Genomic DNA, 16,202 nt, shown 5'->3' with positions numbered 1-16,202 from the left:
TGGGGTGAATGTATGACATTGTTTTGCATTCTGTCCATCAACTGTTGTTTTGTCACCCTGAGTGGGAAGAGCATGCCCAGACGTGGGTCCCGTGCTCTCCATGCCACTGGAATCAAGCTATCCTGGCTGAAGAGGGGTGAAACCCCGAAACCGGTCCTAGGATGCTTGTTTCTAGCCCAGATCTCTGTACTGGGGTGAATGTATGACATTGTTCTGCATTCTGTCCATCAACTGTTGTTTTTGCAGGAGGAAGGAGGGCAGCTGTTACCCGTATTCTTGATGCTTTTCAGCTGGTAACACAGTGTGGGCTGATGTGAGCCACACTATTTCCTAGAGGAAGCAGCACTATGACAGCATCTGCAGGCAAAGCAGGCTTCCCGACGTTACAGATTGTGTGCTGAAGTTGGCATCAGGATAGGTGGCAATGTCTAGATGAGACGATCCACAGTGACCATTCGAGCCCCAGAATATACTCTTTTGGTAGTAGGTGGATTTAAGCAGATGCCAGTAGTTGCAGAAATGTACCACGGGTCTGGCAGAAGGACAGGAAAGGACATACACATACATGTGTTCTGCAAATGTTACCCCAGAACTCTCTACCCCTCCGCCATCTTTGCTTGAGAACCGCTTGTGAGCTTTGTGGTGGGTGTGTATGTTACTGAAAGACGTTACTGCAATAAAAAACAATTAATTTATCAATCAATCAATCAAAGCCATTTATAGAGCACGCAGCTGCCTCCTTTGAGTCGTCCCAACGCTAAAAGCCAGACTGAAGAAAAGACCGAGCAGCTAACCTTCGCCTGGCTGAAGAGCCACGTTTTTAAGTCCTTCCTGAATCCCTGTTCTGTCTCGACCAGGCCTAGATGGATGGGCAGAGCTTTCCAAAGCTTAGCCGTCCTTACCAAAAAGGACCTGCCGGCTTCTCGAGTTTTGGCATATCTTGGAATGCGAAGGAGTCGCAGATGATTTAGTACAACTGTTTAACAACCGAAATGTAATTTTTTTTAAACGTCTAAGAATATCTATAGAAATAGGTAAATGAAAATGCTAATATTCTTAAGGTATTTCATAATTAGAATATGCAATAGAAAGGCAAGGCATTGCTGGGGGATCAAATAGCAAGCTTTTCATAATCAGATGTCATTCTGCACCTTTTATTATTTCTGCCACCTCTGCCTAGCCCTTCTCAAGGCACTTATTATGATGCCAAATCGTACTGCCCGTCAAGTGATGTAGCATGAACATACGGCAAAAGCACTTAGTTCATGTTCGCTTTTTTCACTAAAGGATCAAATGAGATTTCTAAACGATATTGCGATGAATGTTGGAGAAGTCATTACCAATTTGATAATTACCCTTTCCCCTCATTATGTACTTTCCACATCAGCTCTGGACGACTAATTTGGGTTCTGGCAATTACTCATGATAATTCCCTCTTGAACGTTCATTGACTGAATAATATCAGATTTCTCCCCATGCTATCACTCTGATGTTTTATGATTGAGACTACAGAATCACACAACACGCATTGCAACCTGGCAATCACACTAACAGTTAGCTGTTCTTTTTCTATTAAGTCTATAGGGAAGTTAAAGCAGCTGATCTACCTGGATGTGGCGAAGAACAGGATAGAAACTGTTGACATGGATATTTCCGGATGCGAATCGCTTGAAGATCTGCTGTTGTCATCCAACCTGCTGCAGCAGCTGCCAGACTCTATAGGTGATTCAACACTGTTCACTATAAAAAAACTTGTCACAATGGTTATTTAATAATGCACATAATCTTACACATTTTTTAATGTATATCTTAACTGTTTTTAATGTATGTCTTATCTCATGTGCTTTTATGGCTTACAGCCCAAATAAAGTTTGTAAAGTAAAGTAGTTATTTATATGTATGATTTCAGTGCAGGTTTTGTGGTGGACACGAAACAGGATTGCAAGGAAACGTCAGGTGTAAACTGTTTTCAGAAGTGTGGAGCGACTAGGCAGCTGAGTACCCACAAATAAAGTCTGGTCTCCATCACGTGTATTAGAGAGGAGGACACAGGACTTCTTTAAATGTGGGGTCACAGGAGTGAAAATGTGGACAGCCCAGCAGTGTACATGCGACAGCCTAAAGTTACTGGTAGGGGTAACTCATCCTGCCTAACCAAGGATTTTTTTGGTCACACTGAGCAGGAAAAATACATTTTACATTATCCACATAGCTGAGCCCTTTACACGATGCCATGTACCAGATCTATTGTAGTCAACATGATCCTTTTTTCCAGAGGCCAACTACACCCTGCAAGTGGCACTTAGGTGTTTTGTAAAAAATACAAAAGTATCATTATCTAGCATTTCAATGTCTGGAATGTTTCTGTATTTCATCATAGTGAACAATCGGTTCCTAATTAGGATTTCCTATTTTTGTAGCTTTCATTTTTCCATACCTACATTAGTTATGGTTGGTCACCCTCAAACTCTTTACTCCAAATGAAGGCTAACCGGGAGAAAGTGAGTTATCAATTTGGGAATGGGGGAGTCCCTACTAATTTAATAAACACACTCTTGTTAGGTCTCAAAGAAAACTTCAGCGAAATTCTGCTCAACCCCTGGTTGCTACAGCACAAGCAGAAAGCAATTTTCCCGCGAAATGCATGTTAAGTGAAAATAATACAATACAATAAAATTCCCAAACATTTTAATCTGAAAAAATACCCCCAAACAATAAAAGTATGACAAGGGGAAACAGAGTTATGCATTTTAAAATGTAACGACAAAAAGCACCTAGAAAAGGTAAAGTTGTCTCGGACCTAGACATGAGGTCAGTCACACTGGAGTAGAGATCAAATGCTGGAGATCAGTTGCCCAAAGCAGGTCTCTTTGGTCCGAGTTTTTATCTTTGTCCTGGTATCATTTTTGGAGGTCTAGGTTTTTAGTGGGCTAAGGTACATGGTTGAAGCCAGTGAAAGTACCTGAAAGTTGAATAAATTGCCATTGAGTTCTGAAAGAATCCATTGGTTTTGGCACTGAAACCTCAGAGAGGGGAAAAAGCTGGATTTCGGCCACCAAGATTACTTCACTGTTGGAATAGATGTGCCGCCTAGTTCTGGACCAAGGTTTTACCTTTGACTTTTCTGTTCCCCCTTTTCTCCAGCTGCTGGAATTGTTCCTCCTCGTCACTTCTGTAGGCCGTTGGTACTTACGACAGGTATCTAGGCACCAGGTCTCTCTCCAGCCAGGATTCATGCTGGGTCCAATCCTAAGGGGTCAGCTGGACCTTCTTGGAGTACAGACTCCTTTTTGTTTGTGTGTCCCTGAGCAGGAAAACAGGAGGTCACTCTTATAGAACAGTTTCAGTCTCTTGGTACCATCAGGGGTCCATCAGTCCTTATCTTCCTGCAGCTACTTCGTTCTTCAGTGTATACTGCCATGTCCGGGAGTGTTTTAACGAGGTGGTGGTGAGAGGCATCTCCTTTTTTACAGTGTGCAGTGATTAAGAACGTTTTTCTTCCCAGTCTTGTCTACTTTCTAACCCATTTCCAACTCCATTTTCAGCAATTCTTCTTTGCTTTACTTTAACAATTTCGGAGAAGCCCTAAACAACCGAATCCTCTATCTACATCAGGTCCCACTCTAAGTCAGCCAAAATCTATTTACCCCCTACCTTGGACTTGAGACAGAACATCTAGAAGGACTCTGAAAATGAAAGCAAGTAGATTCTCTCAACCCCATTTGGCAGCTCCAGGTCTAAAGCAGAGAATGCCACTGGGATCTTTGGCCGGTTGCTGGGATTGCGCGTGTGCCCTTGCCTGACATCCATCGAACTGAGCAACTGGTGCGTGTGGGGGCCTGCAGGTCAAGGCTTGCTTACCTGAAGATGGGACCTGTGGCTGGCAGCTTGGCATGAAGTGGGGGCACTCTTGGGAGCAGAGGAGAAGTCCCCCGGGAACCAACCGGGAGATCGTTATCACCCGTGCCTGACTCCAAGATAGCGCTGGGCTGGGACGTGTAATGCGGTGCATGGCGGAGGGGAAAAGCGAATAGCAGCGTTCAGAGGGTATTATTTGGACACTGGGGGTCAACTGACAATATGGTCCTGGGACAATGCTGAATTTGGGACAATCTGCTCTCTAGGATCAATATCTGCATTGTCACAATGGGGGCCTATAGAGGACTAATTTCTGATATAGATCAGGTTTCTATTCACAAACTCTCTTCAGTTTCACTCACACCAAGAGGACCGTAGACAAGAAGGACGGGTTGTTCCTCAACACGACAGCCTCTGGAACTGTCCCTTGCCCCTCTGATCTTCCTAATCTTGATCTGGGGGCGAGTTGGAAGACGAAGCGGTCGGCGTTTCCCAGTAACACCGGGACCGGTGCGTTGATGGATCTATGGCGATGCCCCCTGGGCGGATACCTGAATCTCTATGTACTTACAGCGGTACCCGAGCAACCCTGGCTGAGGCCCGGTGGAGCTGTCCCATGCAGCTACAGTGGAGTTTGGCTCTGGCTCACCCCCGCGGCCAGCACCTACCCAGCTGGACATCTGACAAGGTTTTCCTCGTCTCCCTGCTGTGTTTTCCCCCCTTCCCCCTCCTTTTCCCAGTGTCTTGACTATACTATATGTCAATTTCCCTTTTTATTGTGTAATCTCATGTTTTTATAATGGGCTCCTGCAACTGATGTACTTTTGTAACTTGTAAACCGCTGATCCTCATGTAAAGCGCTCTGATACCTCCGGGTCTAGCCAGATCTATATAAAACTTCTCAAATAAAATAAATAAATAAATAAATGAATAAAATAAAGCCTGTCCTTTATTCCACCAACTGTTTCTGTCCCTGTCCTAGATAGCTAATCCCTGATAAGTGGCCACTTCTTAACATGACTGACACCTTCACAGGTCCACAGGCCAGGGGCATTGTCCTCCACAGAGCAGGGTTGGCACACAACCTCTGGAGCTGAGATGAGTGGGCAGGTATGGCTCAGAGAGCATAAAATATATATTTTTTAAATTACTTTTCCACTAAAGGTATCAAAAAAAGTAACTCACCGTTAAATTAGATTTTTTTAAATAAGTAGAAAATAACTTTGAATCATTTTTGGTAGCATTTTTGTGAGCAGAGATATAAATTAAGGGATTTTATTATACATAGATCTGTTCATGGAGAATCTAGTTTAAAGTATACAGTAAAAATAGCTTTTAGTTTAGTCACTGTGGCGGTACACTATTTCAGATTTATTGGATGCCTTTTTTTCTATATTAAGCTACCAGTCCTATGGGCTTACAAGGTACGCTTTAGGGTGATTCCTAAAGTTAGGTTTTCCTACATCGCGAAGGCAGTCTCCTTTTCCATGTTTGACTGTAAAGCTTTAACATTGTACAGTTGTGCTCCAGGCATTTATTATGTGGGTAATCTACATACAAATATGACATGAAGCTTCCACTCTATTTGTGTATTGTAGGCACCATCTACCATGCACTTACTGGAAAGTTAAACAAGTTAGGTAAATCAAATGAAAAGTATGCGTCTCTGTGAGAAATACAGGTGCTGTACTACTGTTTAGCAGTGATATAGAACTCAGAGTTCTAAAATCAGACAGGAAGAAATAGGGGGACAATGACAACAATTCAGCATTTTCTGTATTTTGAACAAGCATTTACAATTAAAATAGATATGCCCGTGCCTGATCCTCTCTCTACAGTCTATGCATTTGCAAAGGTCTGTCCCTGCTGGGTTTCGAGGAGATGGGTTGCTAAGCCTGTGCACTAGCATACTCATTCAATATGTTTACCTTTAGTAATCCTTCACTTCTCTGAGCATGTGAGTCTTCCTCTTAGGGACCATTGAGGGAGAGATGGGCTGGAGAATACACAAGTGTACATGACCCCAGACTTTCATGTGCAGTACTTTATCAAAGCAATAATGTGGCAGTGCTCCTTAACAGCAACATTAATCAATAGGCCAGACAATGCCATACACCCATTTGCACAATAATCACTGTTTTGTCTTTATTCTGTGAGTTTTATTGTACATGAGTGCATCTTACGTTTATATCTTGCAAATCTTGCATGGGGTTATTTCATCTTGACCTATATTGAACTTCCCTCTCCTAGGTAGTATTGGAAGTTTCTTGCGCAGGATTATATGTTTCAGTAGTCCAAGGGAGTAGGTGCATCTTATCTTATGCAAATTTATACAGCGCATAGCTACCCTGAGTCTTCACAGTACTAAGGGGGTCATTAGAGTGGCGGACGGACTGGAGTCGGTCCGCCATCCTGGTGGTGACAGGGACCGTCCACCATGAATGCGTCAGTCCCACACACCAGATTAGGATGCGACTGCCACCGTGGCAGTCACATCTTGACATTTTACATTGCGGTGGGTGCTGCTGACTGCAACACCCGCCACAATGCCAAAAAAGCAGGATGTGCATTTCACAGCACTACGTGGCAGGCACCAGACGGTGCCTGCCACGTAGTACTGTGAAATGTAGGGGGGTACCATGGATATCCCCCAGTGCACCCACACCTCCCCCCAACACAAAGGGGACCCTCAACGGGCCCCGTAACATATCCCCACCAGCCTTTCCATGGGGGTATCTCTGCCATGGAAAGGCCGGCTGTAGCCAGCATCCTAATTTGGTGGATGGTACCTGCTAGGCACGCCACCATTTTAGTCTCTCTGGACCGTCCTCTAGGCAATCTGTGTTATTGCTTTTGGCGGTCCCGTGGTGGACAGTCTTTGCATCCGTCACGGTCCCAGCGCGATTTCCTCTGCCATCGTAATGTTGGGGGGGGGGTGAATTTCACAGTATGATTGCGGAAGGACCGCCACCGCATGGCTGGCAGTGACGGGCCTTCCGCAATCGTAATCGGCCCCTGAGTGAGTCGAGTTTGCATCCTCAATCGTCTAGAGCTGGAGTCTAAGTTAAACTAATGAGGGTAAGCCATGTTTTGATTATCTTGCTGAACTTGATCTCATTAGACTGCATTCTTAATTCCTTTGGCAGAGAATTCCAAAGTTTTGGGGACATATAGGAAGACGATCTGCCACCCCATATGAATCTGTGAATACGTGGCATTAATGGTCCCCCACAGTAACTTGCAATAAAACTCGGTAACCAGCTTTAATGACACCACTAAGTAATCAGCTTTAATGTCCCCACACAATAACCTACTGTATTTGTTGCACATTGTACCAACTTTAATGCCCCACATCTTAAAAAGCTTGTAGAGCCCCAGGCAGCAACCAGGTTAATTGTCCACATGCAATGAAAAGCAAAAAACAGTTACATTCAGTACAACCAGATAACTGACTCAAAACAACAATGAGCAGGAATAGAGACACAAACCAGGTATCACTAGCTTACTTTAACTGCTTGCATAGTCGTGTGAGCCTCTATGGAATCTAATTTGCTGGGGCTTTCCAGGAGTCCCAGTGCTAAATGTGGCTCTGGATGCACGTCTGCACCTGAGAAGCAATCCATGTATTGGTCCACTTGGAATCACACACACAGTGGAAGCTCTTTAGTGCCAAAGGGGAAATGATACAGCCTAGTTGTCAAATATTTGTAGTCGGAGCCTGTGAGTACAAATGCTGGTAGTGGGATTTTCCCTAATGCAATACCTATGAAAGGATTTCCCTTTTCCAATGCATGACTACAATCTTTTGCTTGCTTGGAAACTGCCCAGATGAAGAAATTCTTCATGCCAAGTTGTTCTTTGGAAAATGCCTGTATTATTTGTGAAAATAGAAGTGGTGCTACAAGCTACTAAGATCAAACATAAAGGAAATATTTTGTCATAAATGGCACTGTCAATATGAAGTTGAATTATTGCTGAGAAGGAGAAATAGAAGGCTGATCCAGTTGAGGTCCCGGAAGTTCACCATTGCTAAGGTTATAGTGGCTCACTTTAGGGTGATGCTGATCAATAGTTTGGACTATTGTTGAGAGGGTGATTAATGTTTGGGAGAAGGTGATGCTCTTGAAGTCAACAGAGGTGAACACATTTGGGCTAAATAGGAAGTCTGATGTAATTGAAGCCAATATAGATATGCATACTTGTATCTAGGATCAGTGCAATATATTTCCAAATTTAAAGTTTCATTCATACTGCAATCTTTTCAGTGTTATTGTAATTGTTCAGCACACTTGGTTACATGTTGTTCCCATAGGCACTCATTATGAGCAACTTTAGGACACTATGGTGTTAGAACTGGGATTTCTGGTTGGCTAGGGCTTGCGCCAAAGCCAGGCAGAAACCACCACTCTAGTCAGGGCAAGGACGTTACACGCCAAAGATAACCCCTGCTCACCCCCTTGGTAGCTTGGCACGAGCAGTCAGGCTTATCTCTGAGGCAATGTGTAAAGCGTTTGCGCGCGCACCCAGCAACAACACCCAAGGCCCACCACAAAGGAAACTCCACACAAGGTATTCTATAAAAATAGCCTTTGTATTATGCACAACACATTAGATAAAAACACACACTTTACAATGTGCCAACAGGCACGGGCAGAATTTACAAGGGATTATTTGTACAGGGGACAGGGCCACAGGGACCACTGTCAAGAATTAGCACTGTTAGATATTTAGCACATAAAAATATAAAATTACTGTAGCACAAAAATAACATGTATAGCACACAACCAGTAACTACTGGTAACAAGAAAGTATCACCTACGCAACCCTAACCACCTTAGGAGACTATCGCGCAGGGACTCAGAACCTCCCTGGTACCACCGGTACCAGGGGAACACAACCACCTACGTATCACAATACCTGTAGGGGTAAACACACATTACACATAATGCATACAACATTTAGAGGTGTAGAACATGGCACATGACGCGTAAACTCATTCAGAGGTGCCGGGCAGGTAAACACATGATGCATAAAACATTCAGCGGTGCTATGAAAGAAAACACATGATGCAGAAACTACATTCAGCGGTGTCATAAAAGGAAACACATGATGCATCAAAAATACATTCAGAGGTGCAGGTAGGAACATTAGCGTGAAACTCACATACGCCACCACCTGTGGCAGTCCCTAGGCCAACTGGCCTTGTCCAGGCTAGGACGCCCTGTGTTCAAGTCAGGCTGCGCCAGCTGCGCAAACCAAAACGTAATTATCCCAACCTAAACGTTGCAGCTGCCCACTAAGTGCTGGGCAGCTGTAGGAATGAGCGTGGGCACCACTGTGCCCCTCACAGCAAATCCCTCGCTCTTGTGGAGCCTCTCCTGGGCTCTGGCCACACAAAATGTCCCCTAGAGCCTTCGTGGCTCTGAACAAATATTTGCCCCGTCGTTGGAGTCCCTCACGGGGCTCGAGGACACTGACACCGTGTTGGAGCCACGGGGCTCTGCACACAAGAAATGCCCCCTAATAACGTTGGAGCCTCATGGGGCTCGTGAACACGTTGGGGTGACCCGCTGCCTTCCGGGGCCGCCCGACTTTGGCACTGCCCGGGTGCCTTGCGCAGGCACGACAGAGATGCCCCCACTGGTGGAGCCTCACGGGGCTCGTGGACACTGCTCCCCGCACCCCCAGCACATGCGCGGAGTCCCCCAGCCCTTCTAAACACTCACCGGACTGCTCGGGGGACTCCCGCGTCGTCTTCCCTCTCTCCGTTCCGGGGAAGGACTCCGAGGTTTCTCCTTAACGCGGAGGGGCAGGCACCGACAATGTGCCTCGCGCCCCCTCCGCACCAGGTCCTGCCGCACTTCTCTCTTCGGTCCAGCGCGGAGTAGACTCCCGCCTGGATCTTCACTCTCGGGCAGAGTGCCCCGGGGCGCAGGGTAGGCTCCTGCCTGCTCCGGTGCTCGGAGCAGCCGCGACGCTGCAGTAGGAGGCGGGGTAGGCTCCCGCCCTCCTTCCCTAAGTTCCGGTTGTCCCGGAGGCCCGCCCTCAGCCGCCTGACTTCCGGCTGAAGCCCGGCCGCGGCGGTGATTTCTCCGCTCGTAGAGGGGTAGGCTCCCTCGCAAGCACCGCAAGCTAGCGGGGTGGGCACCCGCCAGCCAACTAGTCAAATAAGCGGGGTGGCACCCGCCAACGAGCACACAATGCGGGGTGGGCACCCGCTGCAGCAGCAAAGCGCTCCTGGCGCTACAAAGCCCACAAAAGCGCTCCCAGGCGCTTAGGAATAGCAAGTCCAGCAAAACAGCGCTCCCAGCGCTCTAAAGCCCATAAAGCGCTCCCAGGCGCTGCAAGTCAAAAAGGTCCAGCAGAAAGTCCTCCAAGAGCAGGGGGGCAAAAGCTGGGCCCAGAGCCAGCACACAGGGCCCTCCAGCAGGGAGGCAGTCCCCAGTGGCGGTCTCTCCTGGCGCCCAGCAGCAGCAGGCCCCCTTCAGATGATCCTGCCAGAGAACAAATTGTAAGGGGACACAGCCCCTTTTTATACAGTAAAAGTCTTTGTCTGAAGGTGCAGGGAAGGGGCGAACCAGTTACAACAGGTTCCTGAGCACTTTGTTTTGCTCAGCCCCTCTCCCTATTCACTGGCAGGGCTAGGGTCATCAGACGCACCACAGGGGCCGGAGCCAGCATTGTGTGGGGAAAGCCCTGTCCTATTCAGGACCCAGGTGTACTCCTCCCCCGCCATCAGTATGCTAAGCTCCCATTCACCACTGGGTGACTCCTCCTGACTCTGGGGAATCCCTAGCCCGTCACATGACCTCCACCAGCCAATCGCCAGACAAGCCACACATTTCATACTGCACACCGAAGTGCCCACTTCTAGAAGTGGCACTTCCACACTAGGTACATGCACGCCGCACACATCATCGCGCAGCATTCAATCACACGAGTCCGCACATACCAAACTCGGGCCTGCACACCCCACGCATCAGGAACTACCAGGACACATACATTCCTCCATGCATTCCTATGGGAGGGCAGGCCAACCTCACAACACGCACGCACTTTACCCTGGGACACAGCGGTAAAGTGCGCAGAAACCCAAAAATCACTACACCAAGTCACCAATAAAAAGCAAAAAGTTTTGGGGTGAACCTGCCAGAAGGGCCGGGTCCAACATATGGTATTACTGAAGTGGCCCCAGACATGCATGTGGCCCATACTGTAATACTGATAGCACTGGTGCACATGTAGCACTAGTGCTATCTTTTTTTTTTGTAAACATATTTTATTGATTTTGCACATCAACTTGTAAATCAGCATACAGTATATTGGAAGCATACAAGTCAGAATATAAAACTATCATATCTATTACAATACAATACAATACAATTGCTAGTGCTATCTTGAGAGGGTGTTCCCTCATTTCATGGGGGTGCGACCCCATGTGAATGAGGGATACATTTTACTTTGCACATGTTCCGTATTGCATGTGTGGGCTCAGAATCAAACAGACCATTAACAGGTACAGTGGCAGTGCACCACAATAAGGTGGCACAAATTGGTAGTATGCCATCTAAGACAGCCCTCTATAGGGGGCAAAGAGACATTGACCCACCTAGACATGCCCTAGACCGAGACACTCACTGAACTCGTCTGCAGGGAACTATCTATCCCCTCTTTAAATTGCAGGTGCCTGCTGCTGCATTGTGAAATACATAGTGGCTTGTAAGAAGCCACTCAGTTTTTCACTGAATGCACTACCCTCAGTGCAGCTGAGAGCTCACAGCTGCCTGGGGGAAGAACATTTATGGTAATACAGCGCACTGTCCCAGCCTGCACCAGGTGCACCGTTTAAAAGGTGCACCTGGCATAGACCAGGATAGTGCACCAATATGCCCCAATGTGCAAACAAAACAGCTAGTGTTAGAACTGATATCCTAGGTGTGCTATTCAGGATTTTCACAATTGCTTGTTGCCTTTACTCCTTATTTTGCTGAACTTTGTGGAACTTGTTTTTGTTCGCATTTAGGACTCTCTGCAATTTACCACTGCTAACCAGTGCTAAAGTGTGTGTGCTTGCTCCTTAAAATGCAATAAAATTGGCTTACACCTAATTGCCATTTTTAATTCAGTAAATGGTACTACCTGTGCCCAGGGCCTGTAAATTAAATGCTTCTTGTGGCCAGCAGCACTCATTGTGCCACCCACCAAGTAGCCTTTCAGAATGTCTCACTCAGCCCGGCCACTCCATCCTGCTGACCAGTTTTAAGCTGCCATTTTGACGTAGCAAAAGAAACCTTTTGCCAGGCCTAACCATCCTTAATAATGCTTATAATTTGCCCCTAAGGTTGTCCCTGACGTTTCACAGGACATGATGCATGGGATTTAAAAAGAAGGATATTTTTTTTAAATTTTAACATGTCCTGACAGTGAAAAACTCCGAAAATCGTTGTTCACTGTGGCCTATCTCGCCCAAAGGTTAACACTGAGTTACCTCATTACATTTCATATGCGCTAACTTCAGATTAGGAGAAGATAAACACATGCTGTTTACACTAAAATAAATTGTAATTTAAAATCCTCTTTAAAAGTAAAGTTCTATTTTAGATTATAATTTTGAAAATGTTTTTTCAGACAGTGCCATGTTCCTGGCCAAAGTTTCTGAGGACTATCGAGGAATTTCCAGCTCATGGGCCTGTTAATGGTTCTTTCATTGAGGAATGTGAATTGGGCTCAGACAGTGAAAATGGAACCTGAGTGTTGCTGGGAAAGGGTCTTTGTGACAGGGTGGCTGGGAAGGAGATGCCCCTTGCCATGATTACATTGAAACCTGACACTAGGCCTGCCCTTGCCTTTGTCACCCTAGCTAGTTTGAAGCGAAGGGGAAAAACTGACCAGAACCAGTGTTAGGGGTAGATCAAGGAAATCCCCCACACAAAGGCTGGCATCAGGCAAAAGTTAGGTCCCTTTGCCCCACTCATCAGAACACCCCTGGACTTGTGGAGGATTCATAACAAAGACTGCCCTTCTTCTGGAAGGACTGTCCTCCTGCTCGACGGACTACCTTGCTATCTGAAGGAGGAAGATTGGACCTGCTTGCACTGATCCCAGACTACACAGAGTGACTCGAAGGGATAGTTGGCTGCCCTCTTGTGTGAGCTACAGGGACACAGCCAGCTTCCAGAGACCTACCTACAGCTACAGAGCTGAACTGTACCAGCTGGACCTGCCTGGATCTGCCCCAGTCCTGTGACTGGCCTTTGTTGGAGTGAGTCGTTAATCTCCAAGTGATGCCCCCCAGGTCCTGGGCCCTTGACTGGCATCAGTGAGAGCTCCTCCAAATGTTTAGATCCGCATCCTCTAATTCCTCCTCCTCCACAACATTCCCATCCTCCTCTTGTTCCTACAATGTAGATTGGGCCTCCTCCCAGGCTCTGAGAACTTTCTGTAGATCCTGTTTCTTAAATCTCCTTGACGTTTGGTAGCACCTTCTCCCTGCAAAATCCTTTCAGCTCTGTCACAGTGTATCTTTCAAAGTAGCTAAAACCCATCTTTATGTTTGTAAGCCAGTATCACAGGAGCACAAGTGAGGTAGGACTTAGATTTGGAAAAAGAGGAAATAAATATCGCCAACTAAGGAGAATTTAAAAAGAAGTCAATTCTGATCAGTTTAGTGATTTTTAGTTTTGCACAAATTGCTGAGTGGCATTTCACAAACACAAGTACTTGATCCCACCACTGAACACTTATGTAAGAAATTGTGGCATCGGGTGAGAGGTGTGGAAGCCCCACTTTAGCAACACCCACAATCCTTGAACCACAAAACGACAGCAACAACAGCCTCCGGGGCCCACCTATGAAAGGTTCCAGCGATGACCATCTATGACACTCCAACTGCTTTTTACAGCAAAAGCCTCATCCTCATAGTCTCCTCCAACTCTTCAGCAGGACTAACCTGGTCACTGCACCCGTCCTGCGCTCCATCCTGGTCGACCTGATCTTTTGTTTTTCCTTCTGTCTAGTGCAACCAGATAACCACGAGTGGAGCTTTTTGCTATTTGACTCTATTTTTAATGATAACTTTAAATTGAATATCTTCATTTTTACAGATTTTTTGTAGTTCTGGTATCATTTTACTTAGTAAAATTTACACTTTTTTTTAAATTGGTTGGGGATTTGTTTTTTGCATTTTGTCTTCCCTTTATTATTGTTTGTGTGCTGCATAAATACTTTACACATTGCCTTTAAGTAAATCCTGACTGCTTTGTGCAAAGCTAGCATAGGGTTAACCACAGTTAATATAATAAGTTTTCAGTTTTCCCTGACAAGGATTGTGATTGTTGCCTGATTGCGGCTTCCACCCTACTCAACCAATAACACAATTTCCTACAGCTAGCTACATTTTGCTAAATCAGCTACATGAGAATCGCACGCCAATGAGTCTTTTCCACAGCTAACAAGAGCTTCTGAAGTGAGACTGTTAATTTACTGAACAGCTACAAGGACAATTGTGACAATTGTAGCTCCTCAGTTGAGCTACGCAATATATCTTTTTGATAGAAGCCTGTTTCCTCTAAGGTGCCGATTAGGATCCTGGAAAAACTGGGTACGAACCGTCGGTCGGAGCGTTTTCTCCGTCCGACTCGTACCCGGGACAAAAAAATTACAAACATGGAAGTACGATTCGCACGGAAACACCATTTCCGTACGAGTCGTACAAAACACCGACCGACGAAAATATACATACGAATGTGATCCGGGAATGCTCCGACGTGACGTCGGGACGCTTTCAGGCAGCGTTTCACGACCCAGGAAGTACGAATCGAACCGACAGCAGTCCGGACGGCAATATTTTTACGGCACCCAAAAAGTGCCGGAAAAGCGAAGTACGCCGTGAGACGGCCAGATTAGAGGGCCCGGTACACGCCGTACCCCCCCACCCAGCCCCCGTGAGTACGCGCCGAACCCCCCGTGTATGTACACCCGTGTACGTACGAGTCGAACCCCCACCTGTGTATGTACACCCGTGTACGTACGAGTCGAACCCCCACCCGTGTATGTACACCCGTGTACGTACGAGTCGAACCCCACCCCCCCACCTGTGTATGTACACCTGTGTACGTACGAGTCGAACCCCCACCCGTGTATGTACACCCGTGTACGTACGAGTCGAACCCCCACCCCCCCACCTGTGTATGTACACCCGTGTATGTACGAGTCGAACCCCCACCCCCCCACCCGTGTATGTACACCCATGTACGTACGAGTCGAACCCCCACCCCCCCACCCGTGTATGTACACCCGTGTACGTACGAGTCGAACCCCCACCCGTGTTTGTACACCCGTGTACGTACGAGTCGAACCCCCACCCGTGTATGTACGGTGCGTACCCCCTGCGCTACGCTTTCAACGCATTCCATTGCATCGCATCATACCTTTACAACGCATACTATTACAATGCATATCATTACATTGCATTTAAGGTAAGTGTTGGATAGTGTTGGGGTAAAAATTACTATTCTAACTCCAGGGGGTGAAACAGTAGGGTAAGTGTTGGATAGTGTATGGATAAAAATGTATATTCTAACTCCAGGGGGTGCAATAGTAGGGTAAGTGTTGGATAGTGTAGGGGTACAAATTACTATTCTAACTCCAGGGGATGCAACAGTAGGGTAAGTGTTGATTAGTGTAGGGGTACTATGCGTTGTAATGGCATGCGTTGTAATGACATGCGATGTAAAGCCTGCGTTGTAGTGACATGTGTTGTAGTGTCATGCGTTGTAGTGACATGCAATGTAATGGCTGCGTTGTAGTGACATGCGTTGTAAAGGAGTTTGCGATGTAATGACTGCGTTGTAAATGTAGTGCGATGTAATGACTGCGTTGTAAAGGTTGTTTCCCACAATAGTGCAATCATGTATATTGGTAATGATGATTAAACAGTAGCAGAGCAGTTACATATAGATATATATTGCAATATTAGCTCAACAATATTAAAACAGTCTGAAATAATTTGCAATGCAGTATGTTAAAAGCATAAGAATTATTCTGTGAATCAAGATAAAGTAGGAGAAATAGGAACTATGTCCCTTACATGACAGGGACAGCAGTTGTGAATGTCAGCAAATCTGCATGACTCCATCTGTGAGCTAGCCCGACGGGTCGGCACCCCTCCTTCTATACACTAAAACATAATATTCTTTTCTTGTATAAGTTGTTCTTGAGGTGTTATCAGTGTGCTCGATAACCCAGGATCCTCCCCACTCCTCCCAGCTCCATCTCGCACCTTTCTCTCATTGGAACCTATCAATCCTCCTCCCAGGGCCTTCAAGCTAATCACAGGCTTGTTT

At 46.2% G+C, this 16,202-nt stretch overlaps 1 protein-coding gene across 1 annotated transcript in view; it reads left to right on the top strand.

The window, feature by feature from the left end:
• LRRC7 (leucine rich repeat containing 7) overlaps positions 1-16,202 on the top strand; it is a 1,991,887-nt gene that overhangs the window by 1,193,116 nt on the left and 782,569 nt on the right. Inside the window, exon 11 of the mRNA XM_085602293.1 lies at positions 1,578-1,722. Coding sequence (XP_085458419.1) covers positions 1,578-1,722 — 145 coding nt within the window. The remainder of the gene's footprint in view (positions 1-1,577; positions 1,723-16,202) is intronic.

Source organism: Triturus cristatus, chromosome 4_2 (assembly GCF_964204655.1).
Source record: "Triturus cristatus chromosome 4_2, aTriCri1.1, whole genome shotgun sequence".
NCBI lineage: Eukaryota > Metazoa > Chordata > Amphibia > Caudata > Salamandridae > Triturus > Triturus cristatus.
This window is presented reverse-complemented; position numbering and strand designations above follow the sequence as displayed.